At 36.4% G+C, this 11,425-nt stretch overlaps 1 protein-coding gene across 1 annotated transcript; it reads right to left on the bottom strand.

The window, feature by feature from the left end:
* Nucleotides 1-5,390: 5,390 nt before the first annotated feature.
* Nucleotides 5,391-5,708, bottom strand: LOTGIDRAFT_173974 (hypothetical protein; the record flags this gene model as incomplete). The annotated part of the gene is made up of 1 exon (XM_009052002.1): nt 5,391-5,708. The coding sequence occupies one exon, from the start codon at nt 5,706-5,708 to the stop codon at nt 5,391-5,393; it is 318 nt and encodes a 105-aa protein (XP_009050250.1).
* Nucleotides 5,709-11,425: the final 5,717 nt, after the last annotated feature.

Raw genomic sequence — 11,425 nt, forward strand, 5'->3', positions numbered from 1 at the left:
GTTTACACTATAATCTATTTCAATTATCTCACAACAAAATAGAGATTTATCACCAGTAAGAAACTGTTCGAGATAAAGAGAGGAGGCAGTAGGCATTTTATATTTAATTCTTTTATTATTACTTTAATTCTCTTATAAACGCGGACGTCAAAGAAAGCATGTCTGTACCTACCGGGCGTTTAATTGTCTTGAAAGGGATAATAAAAATCGTTGTTCGACATAATCATCGTATGAACTCCGACATACTGTAATCGCTTTATCAACAACTTACTAACAGTCTTGACCGTCTTGAGCCCTGTCTTTCAAAATGAGTAAATGGGTAGACTGTGGAATGGCGGCAATTATTCAACATAACTGAAGACCTATCTTACACCTGATACCACTGGCTTTGTCAACTCAACGTTCCATCCGATATTAAACAAATATTATCTTTTTAACAACCCAAAAACAAAAATACAGGTAAAATTCGCAGGAAAATTTCGGGCCGATCAGCCTGTCTCGTACCCCTCCCTCACAGGCCTTTGGCAGGTACGCCTATACACATGATGGTGCTCTTTGGAGGAGTACACTAATATACAATTTTTACTGTCGATTTTGTCATGCTGTGGACGAGATTTTGATTAACGGAAATGTCTTTCTTGTACAGAAGATTTTTATTCGTACAAAACAACAATTTTGTGCTGTGAAATGTTGAAGTGATGGCATTGTAAAACTAAGGGTTACATGTAAAATTTCAAAGAATGAGATCAAAATAAAATAACTCAGATAGTCGGCATTTAAATCTACATCTTTTTTTTATAGAGTTATGTTATACTATCTCATTGACGATACCGTACCAATTAATTACCTTGTATATGAAGTGGTAGCAGTGGCGGTAGGTGTAGGTCCTACTAGAAGTGTTAATAGTTTGGTATATTTGAGATTTTCGAGTGTGGCTTTAAACTAATGTTATTGAAATATGATTTTTATCCCTTTATACTAGGATTTAAGAATTCGTTATCTCACTATAGATATAATTCTTGCAAGATTTTTCTGGAAGAGGGCGGATGGAGATAATGGTGATTTCACAGCCCCTTAGTTGTACCCCTGTTCCAGCAAACATTGTATGTTGTGTGTTAATAACATTGCCTGACTTCTTGAAGGTTCAGACTTTCTGGACCAGTGACCCCGATTCTCATCATATCTTACCATAACAATTTGTCTAAATGTAACATTTGACATTGAAACAAATCACACTCACAACAAAAGACGATGGTTATAATCTCGTTTAAAACCTGTCAACGCTTTCCGATTGTCAGTGGCTGACCCCTTTCAAAAAATATCTTTTAGAAGTCAATGTCGTTTATCAGATCTTTTTTCCTTTATGATGACAATTAAAGTGAAATAGAATTCACATTACCATAATTGTTAATCGATACAACCGGATGTAAGCCATCTTTAAACCGGAAGTTATCTATTGAGTACCGGAAGTGACTTGTCTAGTTTGAAATGGAAGCTAAGTGTATGACGAGGAAGGACTATAAATGATGTGGAAAGATCGACAGGAACAAAAAAAAAAACAGCATCAATGTTTTGTCCAATGTTCTAAATTTCACTGTTCAAAGATTTGATTGCGAATATTCAGCAAATTGATAAAAGCGGATCAAAAGACACTCGGGTATTTTGGAGACTCGGTCGACAGCAGAGAACACCAAGACACTTGAGTATCGGTGCCAATGAAACACAAATAATTTTTGATAAATAAAGAAAAAGAAAAATCGTTTGCACTGCACTTCATTTCTAAATTTGGAACTATATTTCTTTTACGTGTTTACCCTAAAATATGTGTCAGAACTCACCCAATTAATTTCTTCAAATTTTTACTTGAGGATAAACCTCTCAGAAACTCCACATTGGAGGCTACTCCTGCTTCCACAAAGCAGAGGAATTTTGAAACAAGTCGGTCTTGGGAGGCTGTCGCCGCGGCTGATTTGTGAATTTGTGTACATTGAAATATCCGCGTTTAAATATGGAGCAGATAGATATGATGTATGTTGTCTTCCTCAGAAATCCGACTCGGTGTTGACTCTCGACTCTTCTCAAATCTACCAAGCTAGTAATTTATTTTACCATACAAATCATTGGTCGACATTGACTTTCAATAAAATAGGATGCAAAAGGACAGTTGATGACGTAGATTGTCTTATCCTATAGCCGACCTGGTGTAGAATCCGTACCTAATCCGTGCCATGTTAAAGGTGATGCTACCTTTTCAATGTTAGACATTCTGTCGTCGAGGTGGTGATATCTCGAGCTGGTCTAATTAACTTAATGGTAAGAAAGATGATAAAGTGTATTAAGAAGCGTCAGAACTAAAAGGGAATTTTTGACGGTCGAAATCTGCGATATATTTCATAATCATAATAATCCCTTTCCATTGAACACTTGATGTATTCAATTAGACGATGACGTTTTTGTCCTATTTAAGGTGTTTTTTGTCATTTCGTTAAAAGCTTTTGTCATACCTATCAATCACCACGACTAGAGTAAATAATATCAGAAATATTCACAGTATCAGGTTTGATAAATTAGAAAAAAGTAATTTAGTATGACGACAGCTTGTAGCTTAGGATTCTAAATGGTGTTACATCTTCATCGTGCATCTTCATCGTAGACCTTCATCGTACACCTTCATTGTACACCTTCATTGTACACCTTCATGGTGCACCTTCATGGTACACCTTCATTGTACACCTTCATCGTACACCTTCATTGTACATCTTCATTGTACACCTTCATTGTACACCTTCATTGTGCACCTTCATTGTGCACCTTCATTGTACACCTTCATTGTACACCTTCATTGTGCACCTTCATTGTACACCTTCATTGTACATCTTCATTGTACACTTTCATTGTACATCTTCATTGTACACCTTCGTCGTACACCTTCATTGTACACCTTCATTGTACATCTTCATTGTACACCTTCATTGTGCACCTTCATTGTACACCTTCATTGTACATCTTCATTGCCACTAGGAGGTACTGACAGTAGGAAATAAAACTCAAATTCATTTCCTTAGAAATTAGTACGATTACTTCTTTGGGACTGGCTTGAAGCCGTTCGTATGAAAACCCGTGGCTGACAGGCTATGCACTCCTCGACAGTTGGAATGTCACTGTTCTGGCAAACCTTTCCCTGTTTGCACACTACATTGTATTGTCCATCTTCATTAGCCCATTTATTTTTCATTTCATTTATCGCACAGGTTAACTGTCATCTGTGCTATGTAGTTTTTAATTTGTAATATTTCAGTGCGATCAATCATGGAATGAAGGCACTCTAAGATTTCCCTGCAAATAATCTAAATTACCCACATTCTTATGTCAATAGACAGAAAATTGGAATTTAAAAGACTCGATATAAAAATTCAAATCAATCTGCAATCAACGTGAGGTAACTATAAATGTTGGATGAATACAAGTCGTTTAGAATCACCAAGTAACTTGATAACAGACTGTGAAAATTCCAGCAGAGACTCGTACAAATAGACAATCGCTTCTGTTGTGACACAATGTTCCTCGCTGTATACTGCATTGTCCGTCTGCATTTTCCACGCTAATAGGAGAAAATGAGGACGTAAAACTCCATTGCAATTCATTTCAGTGCCAACTAAGCCATCATTGTAAGGATTGGATCCAAATAAACTTGATGATTGGTCCGAGTTATTCTCCTAGGGCTTCTTCATAATAATACCTATTTAAGGGGGTATTCCGCTTTTTTGTAAAAAAAAAGTTATCATTATGAAAAACGTCGTAAATTATCCCTGAAAATATTTCTAAAGTGTGCTATTCATATCTATGTATCTTCTTGAACAAACTGAATTTGTGTTTTAAAAGGGTTAATTAGGCAGTTTGACCTAGTTTTGGTGTTTGGATTTATAATAGCTCAATATTATTAGTTGAAACAATTAAGCGTTTATTTTTTCTCCAATCCGTACACTAGTTTTTCTAACAGCCTTACAAAAAGCATAAACAACTTAAAAGATTTTAAATATTTTTGGCGTTTAAAAATTAACGGCTGGATTTTTTTAGTTAAAACTTTCAGATACGTTAAAGTGCACATTTTTCTAGATTTTTGCGGTACAGTTTTCAGCAATTTGAGCAAAAACATTTTTCGACCTCCAAACAAACGGAATATCCCTCAAACACTGTACAACAACTCTCTCTTCTACAATTTCATACTGGTCACATCTTTCTCAATCGTTTGTTATATTATATTCCAAGTTATAATGTCCACCTATAAACAACTCGAATACTTTTAACACTACTTATATTGTACCATATTGATAAGAACGGCCGGATTCAATTTTCCAAGTCACGAAATTCTATTTCCGGGTTTTTCATAATAATTAATTATATATTTGCTATCCTCGTGTTGTTCGGACAGTTAACCCTAGACGTTCGGGTGTATTTATGATACACAATAAAGACTATTTCTGATGTATTTATCACAGATAGATATTCCAACCAGAGTAGACAAATCTGTTTAGAAGATTAGAGATTACATGATGTGGAAACGATGTTGGACCCTGAGGAGGATCTGAATGGGTTCTCACCCCAGACAAATTTAGAAAATTAGAATTGATTTGGTGCGTAGTGATAACAATTTTGGGTTAGACACTATTTTCTGTGTCCAGTCTGGACTTTGTGTGATTTGCTTCTCATACCCTTATCTCAAGAGGTTATCAAAGAGCCCGCGTTGGAGACGACAGAAAACTCCAGAGAAGTGGCAGAGATGTACCCTCCTAGAGGATAACTTCGTAGGTAAAAACTAGTAGTTTATAGTTTATCTTCGAAACAAATAAACCAGTCCTAGAACTCGTTAAATGTATAATATATGGATATAAAATCTGAAATGACCAGGCTCCATGAATAATTTCCAAGTTGAAATATGAGTGTAGGATCTGTTTATCTCCAGGAATGAATCTTGAACAGATCTTATCAGTAATTCTGAACACAGCTCAGACTGAAGGTAACACGATATTTCAGACGTCTTATCATTGGTCAGAAGAATAAACAGATATTATTATAAACAGATAAACATTGTTATAAAATAAACACTTAATATAATTTATACTATGTTATTATAATATAATACCGATTGAACTATCTTAGTTATTGTAATATAAGACTTCCTGAGTTAGACTGATTACAAACAAGTTGGTCAGTAGACTTCCAGACTAATCCTTATGGTCGTAACTACGTTCAAAACGATCTGGTCTTCTTTCAGTTGTCCTCTTCATATTAAAAAGCATTTTAATCATACAATGTTGGACACAAATTTAGAAAAACTTTTAAAAATTCTTTTAGTCACAATTTCAGCTTTTATTTCACCCTCTTGAATATTATTCTTGATTCGATGATTCGATGATGATGATGGTGGTGGTGATGATGATGATGATGATGATGATGATGATGGTGGTGGTGGTGGTGATGATGATGATGATGATGATGATGATGGTGATGATGGTGGTGGCGATGATGATGGTGATGGTGATGATGATGATGATGGTGATGGTGATGGTGATGGTGATGATGATGATGATGATGATGATGATGATGATGGTGGTGATGATGATGGTGGTGATGATGATGATGATGGTGATGATGGTGATAGTTATGATGATGGTGATGGCGATGATGATGTTGCCACCGCTTGCCATTTCAAGTTTTTAAACGATTGACCCAACTAGATGACCTATCAGTCTAGTAATTAAGTAGATCTAATATTAACTATATATCTGTATTATTGACTATTGAGAAGTTCAGTTATACAATGTAATTATTCTGTCAGTAGAGTATTATTACTTAAACCAATTTCTAGTCCTATTATAAAGGTCAGTAGAGGGCTTTTCTCTCACGAAATCATTTCATTTCTATTGTATTACTGTAGGTCAGTAAGGTGATAAAAAATCCTGACCGGCTCTTGGATAAAACTTGGCCGTGGTATCAGAACTGTTCTTACTTTGAAGTGGATTCGAGGTTGTTTGAAAAAATATTTCGTTTCCACCAATAGAACTGTCACAGGATTAAAGTCACACTAAAAAAACAGTGTGACATTTGTTTATTTTAAAAGAAAAACAAATTGAGAGATAATTGAACTAGTATTGTCTGTTTATAGAAACACCAGACATCACCTAACTCTGGGTTATATTCTAGAGAGTGGTCCACTGTTGTATTGTTGTCTGTTTATAAAAACACCAGACATCACCTAACTCTGGGTTATATTCTAGAGAGTGGTCCACTGTTGTATTACTGTTTGTTTATAGAAACACCAGACATCACCTAACTCTAGGTTATATTCTAGAGAGTGGTCCACTGTTGTATTGTTGTCTGTTTATAGAAACACCAGACATATCTTACTCTGGGTTATATTCTAGAGAGTGGTCCACTGTTGTACTATTGTCTGTTTATAGAAACACCAGACATCACCTAACTCTGGGTTATATTCTACAGAGTGGTCCATTGTTGTACTATTGTCTGTTTATGGAAAGACCAGACATCACCTAAATCTGGATTATATTCTAGAGAGTGGTCAACTGTTGTACTATTGTCTGTTTATAGAAACACCAGACATCACCTAACTCTGGATTATATTCTAGAGACTGGTCCACTGTTGTACTATTGTCTGTTTATAGAAACACTAGACATCATTTAACTCTGGGTTATATTCTAGAGACTGATCCACTGTTGTACTATTGTCTGTTTATAGAAACACTAGACATCACCAAACTTTAGGCTATATTCTAGAGAGTATTCCACGGTTGTACTATTGTCTGTTTATAGAAACACTAGACATCACTTAGACCGAAACAACTGACTCTATTCCAGCCTCTTATAGCTATTTAAACAGATGTCAAACACACTAAATAGGCCCTGCTAAATGGAGATATCTCCGCAGGTGTGGAGGTTTTAAACGTATTAAGATACCTCGAATCTGCAAAACCAGATATATTTGGAAAGATGAATATTTTTGTAGTTCAGTCATCATAATATTCCGCCTTCACCATTTATGTCACGTCTCTGGTTCCATCAAAGTTTATTTTTAACGAAACTGATCTAGCATCGGCCATTTAAAACTACGTGCGCACCCAAAAGGTCAAAGACCACAGCGTCACGTGATTCTAACGAAACAAAAGCTACGGTGATGCCCAACACCAATAAACAGTCGTAAAAACGGATCTTCGGAGGTGTGATAAATCCCCATTTAACAGGATATATTTTTTCTGACACTATTCCAGCCGACAACTGTGAAAATGTCCATCAGATGCTGGAAAAAGGCAGATGTTTCGGATCTAACTCTGAGTTGTATTCTACAGGGTGGCCCATTGTTGTGCCAATTGCCTGAAACGATCTTAGCACCAGGAGGTCCTAAAACAGTATAAAGACCCTAGGGCGTCCTAGCGATAAGATCGTTTCGAGAATACGGGGCCATATAACTCTGGGTTATATTCTAGAGCGTGGTTGACTGTTGGGCCACTGTTAACTGTACTAGCTATTTTTGGGGGAGGTAGTGGTTCTGAAAGGATATATCAGAGTTTCTGTGTGATTACAATCTGTCGTGTAGTAATACAATTTATCACAACTGCAACTAAGTTAATGAAAACGTGTCCAGGTAACATTTATCATTCAAGTTTCTATCTTGGGATGTAATCATATTGGTAATCCTCTCTTAACATACATGGGGCAAGGCCCTACAGGGGCAAGGCCTGGTAATGTGGGTTGGGGATTGGGCACTGGGGGACTGCGTTTTGGCAAAATTCTGAAGGTAGAATCTCGATTAAGCCCTGAACTCCTAGATTAGCGAGCATCGGAGAAGCCATTATCTCAACTTTTCTAGCAACCCGGCGTTATTCTGTACTGACCGAGCTATGTCACGTCAGGTAACTGAAGACAAAGGTTGTTCTGTAATCTGTTTAGAAAGTACAGCAGAACACAGTGTAGGTAGAGTAACTTTATGGCATTTCAAAGGATATTTTCTCGGACAGTGGCTTAGCCTACTCTCTGTAAGTCAAATCAGTATCGTGGTATGAATATATTTATCAAAATAAATTGTCAGATCTGTGACACACACCGCCCTATTGTTATAAGCAATGTGACAGTGGGTCTCACTGCTGGCACAGTACGGTAATAAATGATAATAATAATGTAATTATGTTCACTAAGAAGATATAAATGACTTATTGTGAAGGTCAAAGGTTAAAGTTTGTGTCTAATATTACTTCCTGGATTATATCTGACGAGAAACAGAATCATTTTATTTAATCCCTTTAACAATTAATTTATCAGTTTCACCATGGAAAGGTATTCACAGAAATCACCCAGTCTCTTTAATCACTTATTCATTAGTTTCAGATTGATGTTCCTCTCAGAAATAGAAGATACCCTGATTGTTATAACTAATATAATATTGTCTTCCACATAGAATCTCACATTGCAAACTTCCCAATTCACAATATCTTTCTCTAGTTTTAAAGAACAATATTCAAATCAAACATGTAATTGTAGGTAAATGATACTGTACAACATTTTTCCTTTTTAATACACCATAAATACATCAATATTAATAGGTGAATAATAAACCAATACTCAAATTTGAACCGTTGATTATAGCCCCGTCATATCGGACTGCGACCATCTGCGACCTTACGACGACTGTACATGTACTAGGTCTTGGTTAATCGTGAGGAAAACTAGAGAAAAGTCCCTAAAACTTGCAAACGTAACAGTCGACCTCATACCGCGCGTTATGCGACAATATTGCGTTCTTAAGTTTTTGCAGCGTTTTTATCACGTGTGTCAGATCACAACCTTGCCGTTTGTTTTGAACATGTCCAAAATAAACGCCCTACCTCGGCGAATAGTGTTCTATTCATTAATTGACGTTTAGAAATACTATATTTAACAATGTAATGTTAAACAGTTTGTTTTTATATAATACATTGGTAATTCAAATAAAGCAAGACTCATAGAATCGAGTGCTTCTCAAACATAATATGTTCTGTGTTGCCAAGCTTTATTTGTTAAATAGGTTTTGTCGGTTGACTTGAAATCGGTTTTCAGGAACTAGTCAAAAGGCTGAATATTCATAGAATAAAATATAGAGAAAAACAAATGGTTTTGAGGGTTTGATAAAAGCCAGACTGGTTCAGATTTCTGAACTAAAGTCAATTTTATCAAGATTAATCACTCGTGCAATAATTACCTCTAATCTGCCAATTCATATTTTATCAATCGAGATCGGTATGCTAATTAAACAAGCCTCAGACAGGTCAAATATAATTTTAAAGAAATCTCGTTAAAAACGTACATTTTCAATTTTAAACCAAAACACGTATGCAAAAAAGAGAAAAGAAGGAGACGTGTTAAATATAACGAGCTATATCTGTATGCAATCAAGAGTACATGATCATTTTGTAGTTTGAATCCTTATGAAAATCTATAGTCCATAAGATATACCACAATATAAAACAGCACCATAATAACACTTCCGGTTAGTGCAGATATATGCGTGAGATTTAACAGCTACCCTTTGAACACAATCTAGTCATGACTGTCCAGTAATCTAGTCATGATTGTCCAGTAATCTAGTCATGGCTGTCCAGCAATCTAGTCATGACTGTCCAGCAATCTAGTCATGACTGTCCAGCAATCTAGTCATGACTGTCCAGTAATCTAGTCATGACTGTCCAGTAATCTAATCATGACTGTCCAGCAATCTAGTCATGACTGTCCAGCAATCTAGTCATGACTGTCCGGTAATCTAGTTATGACTGTCCAGTAATCTAGTTATGACTGTCCAGTAATCTAGTCATGACTGTCCAGCAATCTAGTCATGACTCTATAGTAATCTAGTCATGACTGTCCAGTAATCTAGTTATGGCTGTTCGGTAATCTAATCATGACTGTCCAGTAATCTAGTCATGACTGTCCAGTAAGCTAGTCATGACTGTCCAGCAATCTAGTCATGACTGTCCAGTAATCTAATCATGACTCTGTAGTAATCTAGTTATGACTGTCCAGTAATCTAGTCATGACTGTCCAGCAATCTAGTCATGACTGTCCAGTAATCTAGTCATGACTGTCTAGTAATCTAGTCATGACTGTCCAGTAATCTAGTCATGACTGTCCAGCAATCTAGTCATGACTGTCCAGTAATCTAGTCATGACTCTGCAGTAATCTAGTCATGACTCTGCAGTAATCTAGTCATGACTGTCCAGTAATCTAGTCATGACTGTCCAGTAATCTAGTTATGACTGTCCAGTAATCTAGTCATGACTGCCCAGTAATCTAGTCATGACTGTCCAGTAATCTAGTCATGATTGTCCAGTAATCTAGTCACGACTGTCCAGTAATCTAGTCATGATTGTCCAGTAATCTAGTCATGACTGTCCAGTAATCGAACAAAGTAATATGAACAGAAGTGTTACGTCCTTTTGATGATAGACATGCAGTTCGAATGATGAAACTTTAGCAAGGTCAGCGGCATTGGTCAACTGTCTTTTTATTTTCGACTGTTGACACAGCCTGTAGCACATAGATTGGGGAAGTTGTGGTAGCTCTGTATGTTGCCTCATCCGTATAACTAAGCGACTATTCCATGTCAGTCTCTACACAGATAATAAAAGGGTATTAACTAGAACTGATGGTGTAATATAAAGTTATAATTGTTTAATACACCAGTATAATACGGGGCTATATACTAGATCGTCATATTCTCCCTATCAACACGTTTTCTTACTGATCAATGAATCCTCTCTAATTTCATTCAAACTTCCAGTCTTATTAATGATCGTCTTCAGACTAAGATAAGAATAGAAAGAGGCTGGAACCGTGAGTTGAAGTGGTACTCAGTTAATGAATGAAATGATAGTATACTAGTTAGTTAGACGAGATTCAGACAGAAGGTTGGGTTAATTTAAATTCAAGTCAACTTGTCTCAATGTACATCATTAACCTTATAAGCTTGTTCATTCTAGTCGAGATATAGAAGAACTGAACAACCAATGTACTGTGCTCGATTTAAGGCTAAAAAAGGATGGTGTGTGCCGGCTTAATAAAAACGGGAACGGGAAGTCCTGTCTCCTGCTAGACATTAAACGACTTATCTTTGTTACTATTGAAAATTGATTGACTTTTGGTTTTTACATCACTATGAATAGAGGGAGTAATCCTTTGGCTACGAATTTTTCAAAAATAAATCAAGAGTTATATTCCTACTCATTACAGCGTATTTCCTACCCGTCATTTCGACTTGGATTCCATCTTTACAACTACTCTCTTCATACTGTCACTCTAAATGAAGGATTTGTACCAACCGAGGCCCAGTGGCGGAGCCAAAGGGGGGTGGGGGGGGGGGGCGGGGGGGGGGGGGGCAAA

This window comes from Lottia gigantea (assembly GCF_000327385.1).
Source record: "Lottia gigantea unplaced genomic scaffold LOTGIsca_178, whole genome shotgun sequence".
Taxonomy (NCBI): domain Eukaryota; kingdom Metazoa; phylum Mollusca; class Gastropoda; family Lottiidae; genus Lottia; species Lottia gigantea.